This window comes from Rattus norvegicus, chromosome 4 (genome assembly GCF_021556685.1).
Source record: "Rattus norvegicus strain SHRSP/BbbUtx chromosome 4, alternate assembly SHRSP_T2T, whole genome shotgun sequence".
Classification (NCBI taxonomy): Eukaryota; Metazoa; Chordata; class Mammalia; order Rodentia; family Muridae; genus Rattus; species Rattus norvegicus.
In genome coordinates, this window is record NC_141537.1 from 172,775,011 (window position 1) to 172,799,512 (window position 24,502).

The 24,502-nt window shown below is 46.1% G+C and overlaps 1 protein-coding gene across 1 annotated transcript in view; it reads left to right on the forward strand.

The window, feature by feature from the left end:
* The window catches only part of Dera (deoxyribose-phosphate aldolase), a 78,688-nt gene that overhangs the window by 18,887 nt on the left and 35,299 nt on the right, over window positions 1-24,502 (forward strand). The window contains 5 exon segments of the mRNA NM_001399006.1: window positions 2,941-3,038; window positions 4,338-4,485; window positions 5,563-5,658; window positions 8,024-8,158; window positions 20,720-20,848. Of these exon segments, the coding sequence (NP_001385935.1) occupies window positions 2,941-3,038; window positions 4,338-4,485; window positions 5,563-5,658; window positions 8,024-8,158; window positions 20,720-20,848 (606 nt within the window).

Sequence of the window (24,502 nt, forward strand, 5' to 3'; positions counted from 1 at the left end):
AATCTGCGCTTTTGTCTGCGGATGACCTTATACACTCCTGTTCTCCACGTTCTAGACTTACAAGTGTAATTACCGTGGCTAGTTTTATATGGGCTTTCTGCCAGCCAGTCAAGGACGTGGGCCAACTGAGCTATGTCCTCGCTTCCTGAAATGAGTCTTTGTGGGTGGGGGTTCATTGTTTCTACAAGGTAAGGAAGGACGTTCTAGGTAGAAGGAAGAAACAGGACACAAGCTCCAGAGACCACATAAAACACCAACTCAGGAAACTGCTGGTTGTTTAGGGACCCTGAAGCCCGGTGTTTGAGGGAGGGAAGGGGGGAAATGTCTAGGGAAAGCTGAGGGATTGGCTGGTGGACCTTTGGGGTTTGGTTGAGGGCTCCCAGCACCAGCAGAACATGAGGGGGTCTGAGGAGTGGGGAAGAGAGAGGATCCTTGAGGGAAGAGCCCTGGGTTGGCTGGCTTCAGCTTCTTGGCTGTGAGCCTTGCGATTCTGTACAACTCTTGGCTCCAGTAGCCCCAGTTGGCTCTACTGTCCCCAAAACAGTCTTTACCGTGAACTCAGTCACCTGTAGTAGTGGTCAATTGACCTGGTTTTTTAATGTATTTATTTATTTATTTATTTATTTATTTATTTATTTATTTTATTTAGCCTTCCCTACATTTGGGTGAAACTAGGTTCTCCTAGGTCTTAAAAGAGTTGTGTACGTCCTGATCTCCATTTAATCCCACTGTCTGGGGCTCTGCCTTGAATCCACTCTATCTTCGTAGGAAGAAGGGGCAAGAGGCTGCCTGACCCAGGCATCTGTTTTCTCTCGAGTCGGCTTCGCAAAGAAGCAAGACCAAGTGATATTTTAAGGAGCAGAACAGATGGATGGAAATGTTGAAAATCTGTTTTATTAAATGATCTCAGCTAACAAAATAATTTCATCAGAAATGAAGGAAAAAAAAAAACCCATCCGAACATGGTTTCTACTTTAGTGATATAGAATATTCTGTAACTCATTCTTATCCAGATTTTGAGTTTCTACACACCGTTAATATTGATCCACAAATGGAAATGGGGGAACAAAGCAGTTTGGATGAAGGCCTACCGATTGTCCTGGTGGTCCCAGATCTCATCTTCGTGATAAGCAGACTCTTTTGTATTGTGTTAGCAATTACTGGGATGCTCGGTTGTGGGTGTTAGTGTAATAGGATTGACCAAGACCAGCTGTGTGCTTGTCTGTGAGGGCATCTCCAGAGGCAGGTAGGTCACGAAGTCTCTGACCGAATGAGTGAGTGAGTGAATGAATGAACCCCTTGACGGACTCACAGTTCATATGATGGAATTAGCGACAGGTGGTAACCGGTGGCAGGCGGGTCTTCCTGGAGGAAGTAGTCACTGGCAGCAGAGCATCCTGCCATGGCCCCCCACTTTTCTTTGACTCTGTGTGTGTGTGTGTGTGTGTGTGTGTGTGTGTGTGTGTGTGTCCATATAACTATGTATAGAAATCACAGGACTTACCTCCAAACTCCATCCCCCTCTTCCACCATGCGTGTACCAGGGATTGAGCTCTGGTTGTCAGGGCTCTGGTTTGTGACAAGCATATCCTTACCCTCCAAGCTATTGCAACAACCTCTGGTCATTTTTTTGTGCTATACTTTCTCTGCTTCCTGGTTGACCACAAGGTGAACACCTTTTCTTTGTTATGAGATACCACTGGAATACTGTTATTTCCAAATGCACAGAGACAGGTGACCGCGTGCTGAAACAAATCCTTCTTCCCTTAGGTCTTCCCAATAAGTAGTCAGAGACAGTTCATGTGGCCGACACACCTTACAATCTGCACGCAGCAATTCTCATGCACGTCAGAGAGGTGTGGGATTGACACATAGTTCCCAAAGGTTACACTCTGCCCACTATTGTCTTTTAAGACTCTTTAAAAACCATGAGGTTCCTGGGGAGGGTCAGTGATGTAGAAATGAGGTCAGCTGCAGCAACAGGTGGATGTGTGCACATCCAGTTTACCTGGAGGGACCATGGGTGAGCCAGACCCTGGACTCTGGAGGGAGCGTCCATGACTCACACTGAACTAAGCACGAGAAGCAGTCCCACCTCTACTCAGAAATCCTGTCCACATCCTGTGGTTTAGGTGACGTTCCACGGAGGTCCACTGGCTATGGATAACCAGGCTCAAACAAAATTGACAATGCAGGCTGGGCCACCCTAAAGCAGGAGTGTGGGATATATATCTTCTGCAGCTTTGGGTGGGATTTTTTCTTTCCTGGTTTTTGAATGCCTGCTACACTGTTATTTGTAGTACATTTTGAAAAATTCTCTTTTGATGGGCTGTATCATATCAGCATCTAGCAGATATTAATCTTGTCAGTAAGTGGGTGGTGATCAGAGATGCCTTCAAGTATTCACTAATTCACTTAACTATTTATTAATCATTTGCTCTCCTGGACTAGACACTCACAAATAAGTCTTCTCTGTCAGAGGTGAGACGTGTGTGCCCAGGGAGGAGGGCACACCCACTGCTGGGCTTATGTGCGTCATTAATCACTTCAGCTCCTCGTAGTTTTCAGATGCACTTGATTTTGCCTGAAGTGTACCTTGTGATGACCAGGCCTTCTATAAGGTTGTGTATTTGTCTGGAAAAGGAGCACGGCTTTAAGAATATATTTGTTATTATTTTGTGTATGTGTGCGATTTTCAGGCTCATGCATGTCAGGGTGTGTGCAAAGGGCAACCTTACGGAATGATTTCTCCTTTTCCACCGTTGGTCCTGGAGATTGAACTCAGGCATGTGTGGCAAATGCTTTCCTGACTGAGCCATCTTGCTGCTCCTCAGACCCCTGTGTTGTAAACGGGCACTGATGATGAACAAAGCTGTGCCCTTTCACTAGAGGTGACCGTGGGACTCTTCAAACTTACAAGTGTCGCCCTTTCCTTCGTAGATCTCAGCTGGGTCTCCAGAGTTCAAGTGAACCATGCGGCTGTGCTGAGGCGGGCCGAGCAGATCCAGGCCCGCCGAAGTGTGAAGAAGGAATGGCAGGTGTGGGTCCTCAGGAGCATTCTGTCCCCGCACCTCACGGTGCACACCTCGTCCCTCAGGGCCACAGTATTGAGTTTTGCTCAAGATGCATCTAGACTTAAAGGATCGCAGCTGCCCATAGCTTATTTTAATAATTCACACGTGATGATGATGGGTTGGAGAAAGATGACACGTTTATCCAAACAAGTTACGGATCTTACCGCTCTGGAGCGGCCAAACCGCAAGTGACTTTGGGGTATCTTTATTCATGAGCGAATTAAATGGCACGTCTCCTCGACACGTTTATCCAGCTTCTCAGGCTGCTTTCTGTGGCTTTTCTATTTTAGTTTTAAAGCCATAAACATCTGCACCTAGCGTGTCCACTGTGGAGGCCTGAGGTGGGAGAATTCGCCTTAACTATTTCTTTTCATAAGTCACTTTTCAAAATTCCAGAAATGATGCCCGGTGGCGGACTTCCAGTCAGCACCATTCTCTAATGCAGCACGGTCACAGACGTGCTACGCAGGCCTGAAGGGACTCCGGGGTTCACTTCACAAGAGTTGAACACGTGATGTGTCCCATCTGCCCGTCCTGGCTGAAAAGATAAAAAGGAAATTCTTTTTAGAGCGAGTTATTCTAGAATGTGGGGGTTGTTTTAATGATGGAATTGGGTTTAAAAACAAGGGACTTAGAGATTTCAGGAAATGCCACCCCATCACCTTGGATCCCAGGAAAGAAGGTAAACTCAGGTTACGTCTCACGGCCCCACGTCTGTGGTGGGCTCTCTACAGACAAGCTGGGAAGGTGAGAAATAGCAGGGGCTGGCAAAGGCTTCAGTTGGAGTTTCTGAGAGAAAAGTCCATCAAGTCTGCTCTTCTGTTCTAGTCTGGCTAATGTTTGTCTCGATCGCCATTCTTAAAAAATAATGTAAAATTAAATTGTTTCTGCGTGTCCATATGTGTGTGCGTGTGTGTGTGTGTCTGTGTGTCCGTGTGTCTGTGTGTCGTGCGCCATGTCCACCCTGAAACACACATGGAAGTAGAGGACAACTTTTAGGAGTTGGTTCTCTCCTTCTATCATGTGTGCTCTGGGAATAGAACTCAGGTCTTCAGGCTTGGTTGCAAGCTCCTTTCTCCCTGGAGCCAGCTTGCTGGCCTCTCGTGGTCATTTTTGAGCTCTGCTTATACCCTGTATAAGAAAACGCCTACAGTAGCATTGGCCTTGTCTGTTAACACTCCCATTTGTCTCTTGTTTTTCTCCTCTCTAACTGAGTTCAAGGTGCATTTTCATTTTGATTTCCTTTGTGTCTCCTCTCTCTAGGCTGCGTGGCTCCTGAAAGCTGTCACGTTCATAGACCTCACCACGCTTTCTGGTGATGACACGTTTTCCAACGTTCAACGGCTCTGTTATAAAGCCAAATATCCAATCCGGGCAGACCTCTTAAAAGCCTTAAATATGCATGACGAAGGTGAGGCTGTGTGCTGTGACCTGGGCTTACCTGGTCCCAGCAGGAATTCCTGGAGCTCTGGGCTTGATGATTGCCTGCTGATGTGCTGTGGTGACCCCTGGTACATCTCTGCTTCTGTGTGTGCAGACAGGACACTGAGATGCCTCTTTCCAAAGCTAGAGAGATTCCAAGCCCTGTTTTCAGATCAGCTTTTGCATCTATGAATTGGAAGTTGTTGGTCGAGGGTTTCCTTAGTTCTTCAGTTTGTGATCTTTCCTGTCTAATGGCCTGAGCTACAGACTCTGATTCCCTAGCCATGAGGGGAAAGGCTGGTCTCACCACTTAATGGGCACATCATGTACGAAGTCAGAGAAATGCATTTGCAAATAAAAGGCATGTGGCAAGTGCTGTGTATTAAGTTAGAATTTAAGGATTTAACACATCAAAACAAAAGTCAACTCCTATCACTCTCTTAGTGTACACAAGAGAGAAGCTGTTGAAAAGTTGCCCCGAGTTTTGAGTTTTCAAACTTCAAATGTGGAGGAGACAGGATGGTGGTGGTGGGGTGTCAGGGGTGGAGAGGTCTATTTCCTAAGTGAGAAAACCAAGACCTGGGGCGCCAGGAGGAGCCAGGGCCTCAGATGTAGTCACTGGCTGAGGCAGTTTTTGAGAGGCAAATATCCTCTGTGTAGATAAATGCTTCCTGGCTCTGCCGTGCCCAGCCGCTATGCATGCAGGGAAAGGTGCTGAGCTAGCCCAGCGCAGGCTTCACAGATAATCTGTGGGCTTTCAGTAGACTTAAACAACTCGGTGGCTTTTGAAAAGCACTATGACATTTCTTCCCAGTTGACACTAGAACATTTCCTTGTTAGAACTAGAGGTGTAACTCAGTGTTGAGGGCCCAAGGCCCTGGTTTCCATGCCCAGGGCTATAAAACAATACAGACACTCGTCTTTTCCCCTTTGCTGCAAGCATGCGGGGCAAGTATTTGTCCCTCTTGTTTGCTCTCTGCCGCTGTTGTTCCGGAAATGAGAGCTAAAGGCATGGTGTGTGCGCTGAGCTCCTTGTAAGTAGGCTGTTGTGCTCTCCCCTACCTAGGTATCACCACGGCTGCGGTCTGTGTTTACCCTGCCCGGGTCTGCGATGCTGTGAAGGCGCTGAAGGCCGCAGGCTGCAGGATCCCTGTGGCATCAGGTGAGACTTTATTTTGGTGACTTTTGCTCTGGTTAGTTTTCAACATATCTGAAGTGTTTTAGCTCAGTCGACATGGAGAATCCCCCGTGAATTGATAATGTGATTGAGTTAGTTTCATGATTTGTGACTTTAATGTGTGCTAAATTTATGTAGATATTAAAGTAAGCATGATGTCACACAGACAGAGTCCCATCACTTCAGGAGCTCATGGGGGGGAAGGACAGTTGACTTTGAGGCCAGTCTGGGCCACATAGTGAGATCTCAAAAAACAAACAGACAAAAAACCACCATCCCTAACCCTTGACATATTAAGTCCTAAAAGTGTCGAACCATGGCTTGGTTTTTATAAGGAAACCCTGGTTTTTATGGTTTTTATAGTCATTGCATCAGCTGGATTGTGCATGCGTGCACACACACACACACACACACACACACACACACACACACACACAGACAGACATGTCTCTATGCTCTGCTGCATGTGTGTGGCATAAGGTACTGCTTCCCTCAGCCAAGGCCAGGCTGCACAGTAAGGCCGCATCCCAGCAGAGGTGACGGGCGCACTCTGACATCTGCTGAGGCAGAGAAAGATGGTTACCCAGGAGCTAGCGTATGGAAAGGCACAGAAGCAGAGCAGGGATCAGAAAGGTTTCCAGTTGTGGACAGGCAGCTGTGGGAGGGGAACTGGGCAGGACACTGGTGGCTGGTGGTGTGGGCTCTATTCTGAAGACAGTGTTAGCTCTGGACAGTTTTAAACAGAGCATGGCACATTCGCCTCAAGGTGGTAAGTTAGCTGATGTCAAAAACCAACCTAACAAACCTAGGAAGGACAGAGTACACTAGGGTGACAGTCAGAGCCCTAAACCCAGAAGGGCTACTAGGGAGATAAAAGGGCTTCTGGCCAAGGCTGGCTACCTGAGTTGCATCTCTGAAGCCTACACAGGGGAAGGAGACAGGCATCTCCTTCTAGTTGTCTTCTGACCTCATGTGTATCACACACACACACACACACACACACACACACACACACACACACACACTAAATGAATAAATGAAAAATAAACAGACTATAAAAAAGTCTCCTAAAGCATGTGTCTGTGGGTGGACAGATGGACGGACGGACAGAGACAGATAGTATTAGATTCTAGTTTTCAAAAGGCTGCAAGGATATCCTGGTGCTTTAAATAAAAGGTCTGAGCCAGGTGTGGTGGGACATGCCTGGAATTCTACCACTCAGGGGGCTGAGGGGAGGATTGCTGCTAGTTTAAGGCCAGCTACAAGGAAAGACCATGTCTCGAAAAGAAAAGGCAAGAGAGAAAAGAAAAAGCAGTTTGTAAAGATCAGCTATTTATTTCACTAAAGTGCTATATCTTTCTTTAAGATTTATTTTGTATGCATGTATGTTTGCGCTTGTGTGAGTTCTGCAGCAAGCCCTCTGAATGTGCACAGATGTCAGGAGAAGTCATAGATCCCCCGTGTGGGTGCTAGCAGCCCAAGTTGGGTCCTTCGCAAGAGCAGGCAGCGCTTTTCACCACCGAGCCATCCCTCCGTGTGCCTCTCCGTACATAGCCGTTCCAAGAGGGCTCCCAATGTATTTGACACTGTGTCTTTGTAGGCCTAAGTTTTTTTTTTACCATCTCAGGACATTCGGCCCGTCTCTTACAAAATGGGACGATGTGTTTGGCCTATGGTAACAGACTCCAGGAGTTGTCGCTGTGGGAAAGAAAGGTCAACAGACCCCGTGTAGAATCAGGGATGGGATGAATGAAAAAAGTCCTGGTTTTTAAACCCACAGGCATGTGTTCTCTTTTCTTTCATGTGTTCTTGCCCCTTTCCTGCAGTGATGCTGCTTCCCCTCCTGCTGGGCTTCTCCCTGGTCTCTGCTGCTTTGCTGGTTGCTTTAAGAAACACTGGGGGGAGCCTGGCTCACAGCCTGGGTGCTCTGGTTCACTAAGTCCATCATGAGCAAATGGAGGTCAGATCAGGGCCAAATGGGTAAGTCAGGAATGCCAACCTGAACCTACCAGTGTCTGTCATGCAAAGCCACACCAATGATTTTATTCTTGTCAGCTGACAGATTTAGTTAATTGATAGTTACTAAGCGTACCTTGCAAACATCTCTGTGGCAACTTAACCTCCGGTCTTCCAGAGAGCATCCTGTTATCACTCCCCCCCCCCCCCCAAAAAAAACCTATGTGCACTCACATCCTGTCACCCCAACTTTGTCCTGTGTGGCGTGAGTCCTATTTAGGTACTGTTTATGCCTCATCTTTAAATGCCGTACTTATAAACTGGCCAATGAAATTTGTCCCATTTAGTTCCCTCCCTCATTCTCTCTCTCTGTCTTCTTTGAAATCTCTCCCAGTGGCCACTGGCTTTCCAGCTGGACAGACTCATTTAAAGACTCGATTGGAAGAGGTCAGACTGGCAGTGGAGGACGGAGCTACTGAAATCGACGTGGTCATTAACAGGACCTTGGTGCTGACTGGCCAGTGGGAAGGTGGGTGCAGGTCCTTGCTCCCAGGGAGCCCCAGTCCTTCCTGGTGGGCCATGGGGGGGATCTGGAAGGGACACAGCATGGCTTAGGAATCAAGTTCCAGGTCAGAAGTCAATGGTCAGAGGACACACAGCTAAGAGTGCGCCTCTCGATGCCCTGGGCCGCTCTCTGTCTGCAGGAGATTACATCTCCCCCTGTGTAGTTAGGTGCACAGTCATCCCATGCAGTAAATCCAGTTTAAAAATTATTAATTTGCTTCTGTTTTGGAAGAGTTCCTGCTCTTCTGTACTGTTCATAAGTCACTCCAGGCAAGGCCCCTAAGCAAGGTATACTCTAGGATGTTGCGGGAGGTCACCTTCACATTAATCGTTGCAGACTTTGAGGATGCGTACTATTTATTAACTTATTAAGTGCACTTTTGCTACCTTAAATGCTATTGCACATTTGTTTGTAGGGTTAGCGCCTTACTGTCATGCCAAGCTGTACTAAGATCGTGTCCATTCAAGTAACAGGGTGCTGTTTTATATGAGGTATGAAGCCATCAAATGAACTTTACCTATTTTCATATATATCTTATATCCTAAAGATGAGGACATTAATAACTAAAATAAATACAGTGCTCTCTGAAAAAGTTACCGTGGCAAGTAAGTTTAGATGAAACTAAATTAATGCCAAGATAATATATTGTTTCTTGATAGATGTATGTATCAAATAAAACATATATTTTTAAGTATTGAGGATCAGTGGATCACTTAGTTCATTTGTTTATTTGTGTGTATATGGATGGTGGGACTTAGACACGCCAGGGCTTGACCATGGAGATCAGGGGACAACTTTTAGGAGGTTGGCCTCCTTCCTCCATGTGTGTCCTGTGGATCAAACTCAGGTGACCAGGGTTGGCTGTTGGCATTCCTAACCCGAGAGCCATCTTCCTGGCTTCTGTGTGTCTCTGTTAGCTGAGACGTATCAATCTGATAACTGGGATGGCTTTAGTGACTCAGAAACAGTTGTGGACACAGCAGCCGTGGACAGCGTGAGATTTCACCACAGCTGCCTTGCAAAATCTACATATAGTTTATTTCTGGAGCCTTCCATTTAGTATTTCCAGACCTTAGGTTGATCCCTGTTAACTGAGACTGCAGATATTGAAACTAGGTGTGAGAGAGAAGACTTGATAGTGTGTATCTGTAAACCTTTTCCCAGCAAACCTATTCCACTGTTGGCCCCTGTGGACGTTTTTTTGTTTCGTTACGGTGTAACAAGACTCCAGTCAGCTGTCTAGTCACAGGGCACTCGAGGGAAGTATCCAGAGTGGATGCAGAGACCTGGACCAACTCCGTCTTGCAGTTCTGAGGTGTGTGAGTCTATCAGTACAGCAGGAGCACTCCACTGTCTAAGGTGGCTTTTGAAGCTCCCCCTTTCACACATTCTCCCCAGGGGAAGGAAAGAAGGCTCTGCTCTATCCGGAAAAACTCTGCATCCTGTTTATGTCGTCTCCTGTCTTGAGCTAAGTCATTTACATGGCCTCATCACTGGCTGCAAGGGAAGCTGCAGAACAAGCTTTCCAGCTTGGAGAGTGAGCAACATTCATGTTCTCTCCCATTTCCTTCCCATTCCTACATATGCTACCATTCTTGACAGTTCCACATAGCTCCTTTTACTTGTGCCCATTTCGAATCGTTTCTTGTGTGTGCTTTGGGCATTCTTAACCGTCCTTGAAAGTCATACTTCATATGTATTCTTGTTTCTGAGTATTCTGCATATATGCTTTTGGTCACAGATTTCGGTTATGATTTCAGAGTTGTGGATAATGTAAGTGTGCATATTTTAAATAAATCCAGATGCACATTTTTTTCATGGTCTTTGACAAGCAGTTGAAGACATAGATGTGCAGTTTATATTATAACTTGTGTTCTTGTCTCTCAAGTTCTATTAATTAAAAAATAAAATCCAGTAGGAGATGGATTTTGATGTAATTGGCTATCCTTAACAGACTCAGGAATGGCTGTTTTTGAGATAATAATTTCCCCAAAGTAGGCATTTCCATAGAGTATAATAACACATTTTTTTGTCCTACACCATACTTTTCCATTAACTTTTTTTTATGGCATTAATAACCTCTTGACCCAAACCAAATCGAAAAGGAACGTTTAATGCTAGAAATTTATTTCTAAATAGAAGCCAGCAGTGACTTAAACCTTTCCCCACTGCAGTGTTTTGCTTTAATTTTGATTCTCAGCGTGATTATATATTGTGTTATTCAGTGTCCTGTTTTTATACTAGGGGTTTACTGATTAAGAGTCTCTCATTATTTCTGTGGGATGCTCTGGTGGGCGTGCCCAGCAGGCTGTTACACGTCCTGTGATGGGCTCTCCCCTCCACGAGTTTTGTGAGTTTCTTTGGGGATTATTTGATTTTCTCATCACGGCAGCATAACACCCAGTGAAAGCCTCTTAGGGAAGAAAGGGCCTGGCTTGGTTCACAGTCCTTCATGGCAGAGAAATCACGGCAAAAGTCAAGAGTCAGGGGGAGATGACTGCAGTGTCCTGCTCACCCCAGAGGAGGGCTAGTGCTCCCCACATCCAGGGTGGCTCTCTCCTCAGTAACCCAATCTGGAAGTTCTCTCACATGTGTGACTCACTTTCTCCAGCAAGACCACACCCACTCCAATAAAGCCACCCCTCCCCATCCTTCAAACAGTGCCACTCAGCATTCGGATATATGACTCCCTGGGGCTATTCTTGTTCAAGCCACCACATTCCCATTCTTGTCTTTCCGCTCTTTTTATTATTTTTAAATCTGTATCAGTGTTCTGCCTGCATGTACGTATAGTATGTATGTATCCTGCAGGCCTGGTGCCCAAGGAGGCCAAAAGAAGGTGTCAAATCCCCTGGAACTAGAGTTACAGATGGTTGTGAGTCACCATGTTTGTGCAGGGATAGAAGTCGGATCCTTAGTAACTGAGTATCCAGTGCCCTTAACCATGGAGCCGTCTCTCCAGCTTCAGCTCCATTTCCCGTTGATGGACCGTTTCATGTCTCTACCTTGTCAGATGTCTGGCTCCTGCCTAGTTCTTGTGGTCCCAGACCTGCGGTCTTTGCTGCGCGGCTCCGATCTTTTGCTGTGTGGCTCGCGGTCTTTGGTGCCTGGCTCGTGGTCTTTGGTGCATGGATCATGGTCTTTGGTGCATGAATCGCTGTCTGCTATGTGGCTTGCAGTCTTTGCTGGGTAGCTCATGGTCTTTGCTGTATGGCTCCTGGTGGCTCCAGTCTTTGCTGTGGCTCAAGGTCTTTGCTGTGGAGCTCACGGTCTTTGGTGCCGGGCTCGTGGTCTTTGCTTCGTGGTTCGTGGTCTTTGCTATGTGGCTCGAGCTCTGTGCTGCAGGACTCCACCCCCTGCAGGCCCAGGCCCAGGTTCTTACTTTGCACTATCCTCTCACATCTCAAGTCTCCTGGCCGCCCGCCCCTCCCCCCCTTACGTATTTCTGTTTGAAGTCAGCATTCCCCTCCATTATTGGCTACATCTCCCTTTTATCCTCACCACCGCTGGAATTTTTAAACAACCCATGTGTCTCTTTGGGTAGGCATTAAGGGAGGGGACAGTGGCCTCTCATTTCCCCAGGCTCTGGGGTTCTTCCCTTGTCTGTCATTCACCTTTGTTCAGTATTTGACTTGGTGAACTGCCCTCTCCTCCTAGAACACTTGGTCATAACTGTGTCTGATTTCACATTCCTGAGGTTCCCTCTAACTTCTCAGTACCCTCTTTTCTTAGTACCATGTTCCTTAATGTCCTCTGCCCTCCCTCAGGGGTTCTGTCCTGGCATCACTAATCCTCATTCCTAGAGTCAAGTTCTGTTACGTCCTCTCCCATGTCAGCCTCCTGAGCTCTGGGCACCGGCATCCTCATCTGCTTGGTCATGTGTGAGCTCTTGACTCCTGTCTGCACTCCACCCATCTCCACTGCTCATTCAGGGGAACGGAGACCGGAATCAGAGTCCTCTTGACATCAGGGAATCTAGCCTGACACGTGAGAAAGTAAATGCATTAAAATAGTTACCCACCCTCCATTAACTTAAAGAAGTCATGGTTAGATTTAGTGCGCTCTTGATGGCTCCCGATGCTTTCGTTCGTGGTCGTGTTATCTTGTGTGTGGCGAGGCGTTCAGGAGCTACTGAAATCCCTGAGGTAATTCATTCTACCCCAAGCAGCTCGGACTGCTGTGGTCTCCATTTATACAGTGCTTTTTGTTCAGTCTTACCCTAGTCTTTGTAGGCCGGTCTTTTTCTGTTAAGCCTTTTCCTGTCAGCCATGTTTGGCTCATTCACACTGTGCTGTCCTGACCTTTTGTCACTGGGTCTTGCTCGCGCAGACCTGTGTATATCTGTTTGTCACTTGAGACACAGTGAAGATGGTATTGTTGGCTCTCAGAGTTACCTGACAAGTGTTTCCTAGGTTCTCGATCTAGCTCTCTTCCCACACATTCCTGGCTCGATTCTGGTACAGCCAGAACCGAAGGCTGGATCTGATGGGAGTGAGGGGCTCCTGCTCCTGTGAGAATCTCTTGACGTCTCTGACTTTCTTAGTGTCAGTAATATTCCTGTACTGTGGTTCATGTTCTACTATGGTGTGTGTGTGTGTGTGTGTGTGTGTGTGTGTGTATACTTTATGGTAGTCCTGAGGGTGACACCTCTCTTAGTTTACTTTTCTTTTTTTTTTTTTTTTTGGTTCTTTTTTTCGGAGCTGGGGACCGAACCCAGGGCCTTGCGCTTCCTAGGTAAGCGCTCTACCACTGAGCTAAATCCCCAGCCCCTTAGTTTACTTTTCAAACAGCTTTTGGCAGAAAGGGCTCATCATCACACACTCTGTGAGCAGGCTTTGATATCTGCATCTGAGCCTTCTGTAGCTAAGACACCCAGGGGTGGTCTCATTTCTGCCTCACAGAGGTGCCTACGATATTTACCACTGACCTGGAGCAGTTCTCCGATTTGGACCTTGCTTTTTATCTACTTCTGAGAGCCCAGCACTGGAACTGCCTTCACTGAGCCTGGGGCCCAAGTGTCCATGGGATACCAGTGGGCACCATGGGATACCAGTGTGCGGGGCTCCTGGGTGGTTCAAACACTGACTTTTTCTGGTGCAGTGTGTTCGTTCGTGAAGCAGTTGTCAGGATCTCTTGTGGCCGTAGCCTCGTCATCTTCACATCTTTCAGTTGAGTGTGGCGAGTCCCTTGTTGTTCTCTAAGCTTAGTTTGTAGCACGCACACTAAACACTGTCTGGTTCAGTGCGAGAGAATGGCGTTCCAAGAGCACAGCCAGTGTGCCTTTCCTTTCCTCCTCTGAACTCGACGCTAGGGACCTGAAATCTGGTCAGTAATCAGTCTGCTTTTTGTTATTTACTTATTTTTATGTTTTTGCAGAAGAATGGAGATCCCCGAAAAGAACTCGTTGTTTCCTTTATAGAGCTATTAATAATGATAGGCCATCAGAAGAGCTATTTCTAAATCTATAGATCCTCCTTAGGAGTCTGTAGTTCCTCTGTCCCCGGGTTGTTTATAGCAGAGCGCGTCGGGAGATACAAGAGCCAGATGCTTTTACGGTTTTGTTTTTATGCCACGAGTCTTCAGCACTTTAATAGCATTGGCAAAAATGTGTGTGTTTTATTTCTTCTAGGTTATTTTACTGCTGGGTGATTTATTAAGCCCATCTCCATTTTACCCTTACAAGTTTAATTAATTGCTCTGGCGAATGAAAGCATGTTCTTGAACACTTTGTGACTTTCTTTTGGTATGAAAGGTTGCCGTACAGTTTTATATTAAGTGTTTTACTGTACATATAATTATCTTAAGCATTATTTTCAGGACATTCTTATGCAGCGTTGAATGTCTCCCTGGCACTCAAAAATAATTGCTTAGATATGTTCTCTAGCAATTATTTTTTAAGCTGCCTTTGAATAGCAAGAAACAAAAAGGCATCGCTTTATGACTTTTAGACAGGATCCACGATGGCTAAAGACTTGGGAGCCTTACCCAAATCACAGTTTTATGTGTGCAGGATGCCCTAGTGTGGCTTTCTACACTTAGAGCCGTGCTTTTCCAGAAAAGGCTGTGCATCCCCAGCTGCTGTGAGATTGACAATAGAAAAGAAAATGCCCGTGTTCCTGGTGGCAGGGCAGGGCCAGGGGTGGGGTGGGGGTGGGGAGCTGCATTGCCAAAATAGTGTGGTGGAGCAGAGGGAAGGGTTCATCAGTGGTTAAGAGTGGGAAGCCATGGAGGCTGCGTCGCAGGGAGCCTGTAGACACCGTTTATGCACTGTACCTCAAAAAGCTAAGAGAAAAAGATCCACTGTTCCCCCCGTAAAGAGGTGACAAGTGTCTGAGGACGTAGATATGTTTGCATTGACATAAATATCAAACAAAACATGCATCCGTCGAGATATCTCATGGCACCCCATTAACTGGTACAGTTTTTGTATTTTTATTTATCAGTTTGAAAATAGATGGAACAAAGAAAAAAATGAAAACGAAATCACATCCCAGCCTGACTCTCTGCTTCCTGTCTACCCCTGGACCCAAGCTGTCGATGCACACAGTCCTCTGCCTGACTGTGCGTCGATGCACAACGGCCTCTGACTCTGACTCCGCCCACACAGCCTCACCTGTTTCTTGACCAGAAATGACAGGCAGATGTTGGGTACTGACTTCCACTTCTCATGAGCATGGTGGGAGTGGTAGGGACCCCAGGGACAGGCTGCAGACAACTCCCGTGAGCTGTGCAATAATATTGACTAAGTACCACAGTGTGATATATACTGGGCTTTTGCTATACCCCCTTCACAATCCTGAAGGCCTCATTATAAGTCAAGACATTTCTTATGGGGTTTTCTGTGACATCACTCTGCCAGCGCTCCTGGCGTATGTGTTTTGTTAAATTTTGCATTATTCTGACTAATTTGCTATCGAGGTATTTGAATTCCATTTTCATTTGTCAGTCATCTTTTATAATAGCCTTCCAAATTATTATTTTTCTGGTACGTGGCAAGAATCGTTCTTTCTTCTTTTCTCCTTAAATGAGGAATTCTCAGTTTTGTAATGTTTGAATTTTTAACAATGAACATATTTTACTTGGAAGTGTGTGAGCAGAAAAAAATAATAAAGACTCTAGGGGATAGCATGACGAGGTGTGCAAAGACCTTACTGTTGGGACATCTCTGAAGGATCGCTTATCACGGCCAAAAACCTGGAACCGTAGGCTTCTAACGACAGGGGAATGATTGAGTAAAGTTTTATGTCTGTACAATAGAAGATTGTATGGCCATTAAAAATTATGTGATAGGCAGTTCTATCTATTTATCTATCTATCGTCGATCTCATCTATGTATATATTTATGTATATATATGTAAGCAGATTATAAAATACGTTAAGTTTCAGTTTTGAGTAATTTTATTAAACCATATAGAAAATTACAAAAATAGCGTGCTGAGCTCATCAGTCAGCTTCTCCTGTTCCAAAAGTGTTTTTGAGGTTTTGACATTTTGTGTTTTCTTTTTTACATATTCGTGTGTGTGATACATGCGTGTAATTTTATGAACTATTTGAGACTGATTTATACGCCTGCTGACTGACTGCCCTTAAAAACTTTACTAAGTATCTTCAAGAAGTGACGGCAAGATCACCACAGGCCCGAGCGCTCCTTCACATCTGGCATTAGACGCACAGGCTCCGTTCAGATTTCTCCGGTGCCCAGGGGCATAGTTCGATCTACATCAGTCATTGCGTCTCTCCTTTTTCTTGTTTATTGTGGAACAGCCCCCCAGCTTTTTCTTGGTTTTGAGGAGTTTGGGCCTGTTATTAGTAAATTATAAGCTATATTTCAGGGGCTACAGATGTCCAGCATGCATAAAGTCCTAGCTGTGAGCTCCGGTGTCTCATAAAACATGCTGATTTGTCCCCGCAGTCACAGCCCATGGGAAGTGGGTGACAGGAGGATTGGGAGTTCAAGGACACCCTCAGCTATATAACAAGTTGGAGGCCAGCCTGGGCTACATGAGATGTCAAACACGTATACCCCAAAGTCAGACTTGCTGGTACTTCGTTCTTATTGGGTTCAAGTTATGTATTCAGGAATAAGTGCTGGGTTTTTTCTCCATTCTTTGAGAGTCACAAGATGTTAATCGGTCTAGTTCTTGAGGATGTTAAGTTTTACTGCACTAGGATGATTCCTGCCGAGTTTCTACACCGTAAGACCAGAGGTTTTCCTTTTAATAAGTAAGTATAAATGGTGAATAGATTTCATCTCAGACCATGTTAATATCCCGCCTCTAACCCAACTTTTATCTACCCTGTTCCCATCCATAATTATTCAGTTATTATTCTGGAGTTTTTGTCAAAGGGCAATTCCCCGGTTGGATCCGTCCTTCTACACCTGTTACCCTCCCGCCTGCTCTCCTCCCTCCCCACCCCTTCTCTCCTTCCTTTCCTATGAGCTCATTGATTTCTTTTGAACTAGCATGGTAGTAATCTTTTTTTTTTTTAAGATTTGAAAGATTTATTTTTATTTATATGAGTACACTGTAGCTGTCTTCAGACACACCAGAAGAGGACATCAGATCCCATTACAGTTGGTTGTGAGCCACCATGTGGTTGCTGGGAATTGAACTCAGGACCTCTGGGAGAGCAGTCAGTGCTCTTAACCGCTGAGCCATCTCTCCAGCATGGTAGTAATCTTTTACTATCATCTTTTAATCCTTTTGCAACTTTAAAAATATTTTCAATTGACACATGTAATAGTGCGTGTCAACTATGACATTTTCATAACACACACACACACACACTTTATTCATATTCACCCACCATAAGCCCTCATTGGCCACTCTCTCCCTCGTTCTCTCTTCTTCTCCTGGGACATAGTTGTGACTGTACGGACACAGGTGCGCCCTTCTCCTCTGCATCTCCCCCCGTTCCTCTCCTCTCTCCTCTCACCGTGTTCTTTCCATTTCCTGCTTTAATGTCATTGTCACTTTCATATTAGCACTTTCCCACCCAAGCTGTCTGACATTTGCCCAGCGGAAGCTACTTCAAACTGGTTTCTGCATTCTTCCAATGTTCCCGTCGTTCTTCAGAACTCCTCCTGGTTAGAGAAGATGGTTCAGGCTCATCCTTGACTTTCTTAAAGCCGTTAGTCTGGAAACAGCTGTTTTCCAAGGAGCTTGGGTCCTTTTATCTGGGTACCAGATACACGGACCACTGTTAAGATGCTGCTGTTCTGTGTGCACTCGGTGGTCAGATCTCGCAACTGCATGAATGTGTTCATGGACACAGCATTCGTGAACGCATATCTACAGCTGTGTCCTGTTTGTCTGCCTTCCTATTCCTGTGTGTGTGTGTGTGTGTGTGTGTGTGTGTGTCTGTCTGTCTGTCTATGCATGCATCCGTCTATCTGTCTTATGGGCCTTTAATTCACAGATAATCTATTATGATCCAGTACCTGAGGTGTTATCTATCCTCACACCCCCTCCTTTATTATTGTCCTTTCATGTTACAGGAAACCTTGTTCCCATGTATGAGGGACTTCAGTATGGTCCTCTGTTTGGTCAGTATTCACACGGTCAGTTCCATTGTATATAACATTATTGAAACTCTTTGAGCATCTCACTGGCCTAATACTGCTGACCTCAGTCGACAAATCCTGAGTTCCCAGCTCTCACCAGATAGTGTCCATCACGATCCATGGCAGACTAAGTCCCTCCTCCTTCAAGGCTGTCCCACACTGGCTGTGACACACTAGTTTCCTGCCTGTCTCTGCTCTCAAGGCCCTGGGTAGTTGGTGCTGTCTCTCATCTCTGCTATCTCTGCAGAGATCCGCCAAAGGGCAGTTTCTGAGTTGTCTTTCCAGGTCAGCGGTGAGCCCAGTGCCCTCAGTTCTAACAGCTTAAGATTTAGAGCGAACCAGGCTTTCATCTTCATTCTCCATGTGCCTGTCATGAGAAGCATAATTAATTGATTACCCTCAAAATCATCCAAACAATTACTTTTACGTCTCTTCTCAGAACTTGAACAATGGCTATGGAATGAAGTAAATGGAGCCTGGGAAGGGTCAGTAACTTTGTCAGGTGAATTAGAGACACGGGGCCTGGAAAGACCTGTTATAAAGTCTGACCACTACAGTGCATTGTTCTGCCTGAGGGCCGGCAGAGAGATTCATAAACTGTGTGTGTGTGTGTGTGTGTGTGTGTGTGTGTGTGTGTGTGTGTGTGTGTACATGTGCACTGGGCTCTCTACTGGGAGTATTTGGGGACGTACAAACTTTTATTTCTTTAATTTTTATGTATATGACTATTTTGGTCACATCGATGTCTGTGCATCATATGCATACCTGGTGCCCATGGAAGTCAGAAGAGAACATCCGGTCCTCTTATGAATGATTGGTGACCACCATATCGGTGTGCGGTCCTTTGCGAGAGTATCCAATACTCTTAACCCGTGAGCCATTTCTCAAGTCTGAGGAAGTAGAATCTTATTCAGAATCTGAAGACACAATTTGTTCTGTCCCATTATGGACTAGCGATAAGATTTTAGGATCCTTCCACATTTCACCAGACATGACTAGTCAGCAACGCACAGGAAACTCTCAGAATTTTGAAGAGATGGTGCTTTGAAACTTAAGACTTTTTTATACTTTAATTAATCATACCTCATGGAGAATCATATTGGAAGGGGCATTTCTTCTCTTTATCTGTTCATTGTGTAACATCTACTCAGATAGTTAAGTAGCAATTACAGTAGACCTATACCCTACTCCGGTCCTTTCTGTGGGGGAGAGGCATAGGGAGGGGACATTCATCCATCCGTCTGTCCGTCTGTCTGTCTGTCTATCTATCTATCTATCTATCTATCTATCTATCTATCTATCTATCTATCTGGGATGGGTTAGGCTGTGAAGTAGGATTTGATTACACACACACACACACACACACACACACACACAGTTTAATCTTCATAATAACTATAAGGTTCATAGTACACTCTAAAGATAGGACTGAGGACCGAGACTGGACACAATGTTGCATGGGTCCTGCAGGAAGTGATACAGCTGCAGTCCTCAGCTCCTCTCTGTCAGGCTGTGGAGTGTGGAGCCTGCTGTTACTTGCTTACCACAGAATTTTAAGTCACAGGTTAACTGGGTTAGCATTCTTGGGTTTTAGACCACAATTCATCATGTGTCTATTTCTCTTGAAGAACAATGTTTTCTTTAGATTCAGGGTCCAGAAAAGTCCTTCCACCCTAGTCACTTTCCTGAGTGGACAGGATGTAAATTGTGACTGTGTGGAAGGGGGTTCTGATTTAAGACACTCCAGTGTCACAGTGGGCACTTAGGTCAAATGGCTTTCCCACAAATCAGCTTAGGTTGGCAGGAGGTGGGGGGAGGTCAGACCTTCTGTGGGGACAATCTGGTGGTGACAGACTTTCATTCTTACCAGATGTCTTGTCTTGTGTTGTTTCAGTCCGTGTGTAAAACAGCTTCCCCTAAGACATATGCACAAGCCACTTTGGTTGTCCTAGTAGATTTTCCGTTTCCTGAAGTTTGGAAACTAGATGACAGTAGGTTAGGGGGAAAAGGCTAAATTCTGTGCTGTCATTGACAGATGACTCTTAAGTAGCTTTTGGTCCACTTTGGCTTGGTTTACTAACATTTTTGCCTCTTTACTAATATTTCTATTCTTTGTTTTACGTGTTTGTATGTTTTGTGTGCATTTTGTTTGTGTTTTGTAAGTATTTTGTTTTCTCGTTGTTTTTCCCTTGCTTTGATGTCTTTGAACTGCTTGGTTTACCTCGAGCTGCTTTCCTCAGTTTTATTCTGCCATATGTAGATACACACACACCTCTGGCTGCTTGGTCTACCTGTCTCTGTCTAATCTACTTCTCGGGTTGGAAGTGAGCTAGGGTTAGGGTGATTGACAGCCACCTCAGCGCACACCAACCGTGAGCCTTCTTCACATGCATCCATGTCACCTGGGCAGGCCCATCACTTCCTTGTAGGTCTATGCTCACAAACCCTCTTCAGTCGTGGGCAGCATGTTCTTCCTGTATCAGTATTGCCCATCTCCCCAGAAAGATCTGCTTCACATGCTAACGAGAGAACCTGTTACCTCTGAGTAGAAGAATTCATAGGAACCATGGGATTTTTTTTTCCTTGTGGCATAGTAACTGTATGCTGTATGTATGGCAGATAAATTTGCTTTTATTTTCTCCCTCAGGTCAGAATCACATGGCAAAAGTAGAAATTATTTATAGTTTGCATGTCTTTGGAATGGTATTTAAGAGGCTTTATGACTCTTGACCCCAGGCCCGGGGCTTAGAAACAGTTTTATGGTGGCAAAGCATGTATTCCTTGTAGCAGGGTGTGAACTGTGGCAGGATGCTCTAGGCGATATTAAATTGGGGTGATGTTTAGTGAGTGACAAGTGTTTTATGTGTCCTAAATCCGAAATGGGTTTCCCTGGCTCCAAAGAGTCCACGTCCCGATACCGCTTGCCTGCTTTGTAACCGTCTCAATATTTCCCTCTGCAGCTCTCTACGATGAGATCACTCAGTTTCGAAAGGCCTGTGGGGAGGCCCATCTCAAAACCATCTTGGCTACGGGAGAGCTCGGCTCTCTCACCAACATCTACAAAGCCAGCCTGGTAGCAATGATGGCGGGTAAGCTATGAGTATTCAGACACGCTTCCTCCTGGGCTGACGGTTTTCTAGGGGAAATAAGTAGATGAAATCATTTGGACAAGATTGAGAGTGCTAATGTAACCCCTCTTTCCAGAGGACCGAGACGTTTTTTGTGAATGCATGCGTCAGACTTTGGGCCCCTGTCCACCTTTCTGTTTGTGGTATTTCTTTGCTGCGCTATCCCTATGTGGCAGTAGGTGGCGCTCTTGTTAGCAAATTGCCTTCCGTGCTAGTTGAGTCTTCATTTGTCAGTGTGTGCTGGAGAGGATTTCTCCGTGTGTTCGGCATTGAATTTTTCTGAGATCTGTCTCTGTGCTTTGCGAAGTGGCCCCTGCTTTTCTGTTCCCGCTAATATAAATGAGAATTAGTGTGGCGTTTTTCATACTTTCAGATAGAGGCTGACTCGTTGCCTCGCGCAGAGCAGATGCGTCGGCTCACGTTGGGCTTCCCCTGTCCCTCCCGAGTGGGTCACTTCAGCTCAGTTCTCTGCCCCTACTCTTGGCCCTTCCCACTCTCCTCCCCTTTGTGCTGTTAAATGATCTTTTCAGTGCTGATTCGATTATGACCTCACTTCTTTACAGCCGCGTAGTCTGTTCCCCGGCTCTGTCCCTGTCTTCTGCTGTCTTATTTCCCTTCACCCCCTGCAGTCTGCTTCCTTTGCATGGTCTGACATGTTGAGCCCCTGCCTAGAAGATCTCTGTCAGAAACACCGCCCTCAGCAGGCCTGTGTCCACACCACTTTCTTCTCCACCTCTTGATTCAGCTTCTCCTCGAGAGCCCCATATCTTTCCGACTAAGTCTGTTAGATGACACTCTTTACTGTGCTGGGAGTGAGAGCTGATTTTGGGGTGCCTTACCAGGGGCCCTGACCCTGGGATGAAGATGCCTGGCTTCTCTGGTTCAGGCCATCCATCATGATCACACTTTAGATGATTATGCTGTTGTGTGCCTTTTGAATGCTCTGTCAGGCCTAGGGGATGGTTCCCTGGAACTCTACTGAGCATCGGCCCGGGCACTGGGGATGCCACAGCCTGGTCCCTGCTGCCGGGCACTGTAGGTATTTGTTGCTGCTGTGTCCTTTAAATCCAAATGCCTAACAGTCTGAGGCTAAGTAGGGATAGCGTCCTTTGCACAGTGGCTCCCTGGGATGCTCTAACTGGACTTTCCACAGTAGAAGGCGCATCGTAACCCCGGGGCACTGCGTAAAGGCCCTCAGTGTGTTAGCTAGACTCGTGGTCCCCTTCTGTGTTCTTAGCCAAGGAAGAGACTGTTAGTCTTGGCAACAAACTAAAAGTTAGGGCCGCCTGCCGGGAACTGTAGCCAAACATGCCAGCAGCCACCTGTGGGTCACCGTTCGAGGGCTGCTGTGCCACTGTGCATACAGACTAGGCACATGTCAGGACCACAGCTGAGCTGTCCCTGAGGCGTCTCTTACCACAACTGGAATGCCACCATGAGGAAAGTGTGGATGGTTGCTCTGAAAGGCCAGGCGTGAACCGTGCTGCTCGCAGAGGGAAGGCGGCATTAGGCCGCCCCGTCCACTCTGCCTCAGAGAACACTGGCTGGAAACTGCTGCTGCCCTTGCTTCCTGTCCAGTTTGCCCTGTGCTGGTCTTACGGGCTCTGCTTCATCACTCAACTGGCCCGTCGAGCGTACAGCTGTGGGGCACATCAGCAGATTCATTTTCGGTTTATCCTTCTTACGCTGTTACTTTAGCGAGTGTGGAAAACACTGGGCTGTGTGGTGGAGCTGCAGACACACGGTACCAGTGGACTCCAGTCAGGTTGGCCTCCTCCCTCACTCTTGTTCCTTCTCCCCACCGCCTGTTCCCTCCCTCCCTCCCTTCCTCCCCACAGGTGGCTTCCCCTGCCTTGTGTATGTTCTGTATGACAACTGTCTCTTCTTCTGACCTTCCTTGTCTTTTAGACCCTTCCCCTCCCCCGTATTAATAGCGCCTTTCTGATTTCATAGGGGAAGCATATGACCCCACATAGGAGAGAAAGCATGTGGCCGAATAAACTCACATCACACATATACACACGCTTCTCATGTTTTGTCTTTTACATCTAGTCTGGCTCCAGTGTTTGGCCCTGTGACTTAGCTGGCCATGCTGGTGTCTGTCTGTGCTGACTTTGATTTCTTTGGGTGTGTACCCAGAAGCGATGGAGCCAGACTGCACAGTAGGTCTGTTTTCAGTTTCCTGGATCCTTCTTTCTGGTCCATCGAGGCCACAGTAAGTTTTCTGTTGTTTGTGTGCATGTGCTCCTGGGATTTCAAACTGTGCACCTGCTGGACAGCTCTGCCAGTGAGTTCTAGGTCCCCATTGTTGACAAATCGTTTTAATGCCCCTTTATTGTCATGTCAGCTCGGGACTTGATGAGGAAACCTGGAACTCGCTGATTTTCTTACGGTCTCAGAGCTCGTGATACCTGCAGTCTGTGTTTGACCTCTGGTTTGCTGGCTTTCACTGCAGGGCAGCTGTTTCTTAAGAAGGGCGATGTAGTCCTTGCAGGGTTTATTTTTTACAGCATCTCGCCCATTTTGCAATCTGTATTTATCCTGCTGCTACATATAAATGAGCTGAAGTCTTTTTCAAATTTAGTGGTGTTTTGTATTTTTTAGTTTTCTATGTAATGCACAGAATACTTTACAGTACAAAATACTTTAATTTTTCTGACTAAAAAAAAAAAATCAATCTCACTGAGTTAAGCTCACATTCACTGAAGTGTGGGTGTTAAGTGTCCGTACAGTGTGAGAAGCTCAGACCGTGTGCGTTCACTGCACCCAACCACAGCAATCAGGAAGTAGATAGGAAGTAGAGCTTGACTGTCACCCTGGTGGAGTCTGAGTGACTCTCTTACTGTGCTAGTGCTGTGACAGGATGCCATGACCAAGGTAATTCATAAAATGAAGCACTTTATGTGGTGAGTCATGTGGCGGCAGCCATGTAGGCATGGACCTAGAGCAGTAGTTGAGAGTTTATCTTACCTGCCGCTTAGAGGCACAGAGGGAGAGCTCATGTCTGGCCTTGGCAAATGCTTTGGAAACCTCAAAGCCCACATCCAGTCACACAGTTCCTCTGTCAAAGGCTGCACGTCCAACTCCCAGATGTATGAACCTGTGGGGCCGTCCCCATTCAAAGCACTGTCGACCCTCTGCAGTCAGTTTTATGCATTTCACCTGCTCCCACAGCTTCACAAACACTGATCGGGTCGTACCAACACCCAGAGGCTTTGTCAGTTTAGAACATCGCGTAGCTCGCATTGTGGCTACCATTTTACTTGCTGCTCCCCCAAATTAATAACTGGGAGTCTGCAAGCTTTCTTACAGGTGCTCCATTGCCACACAAACACGCCAAGCTGCTAAGATTTCGGCTGTGAAGTTGTTTGTGCCTTGGTCCTAGTCTGATGTCTGTAGGGTCTGTAGTCACAGCTCATTCCTCATCCCAATGACTGTTTTTATTTTTACTTTTTATTTTTCTCCTCTCCCGATAGAGTCTTGCAGGTTTTTTGCCGATTTTATTAGTCTTATCAAAGACCTAAACTTTTCTTTTTGTTCATCGTGAGTTAAGGTGTTTTCTAGCTTCCTTAGTCAAATTCTCTTGTCATCATTTAGAATGTTCCTTAAAGTGTC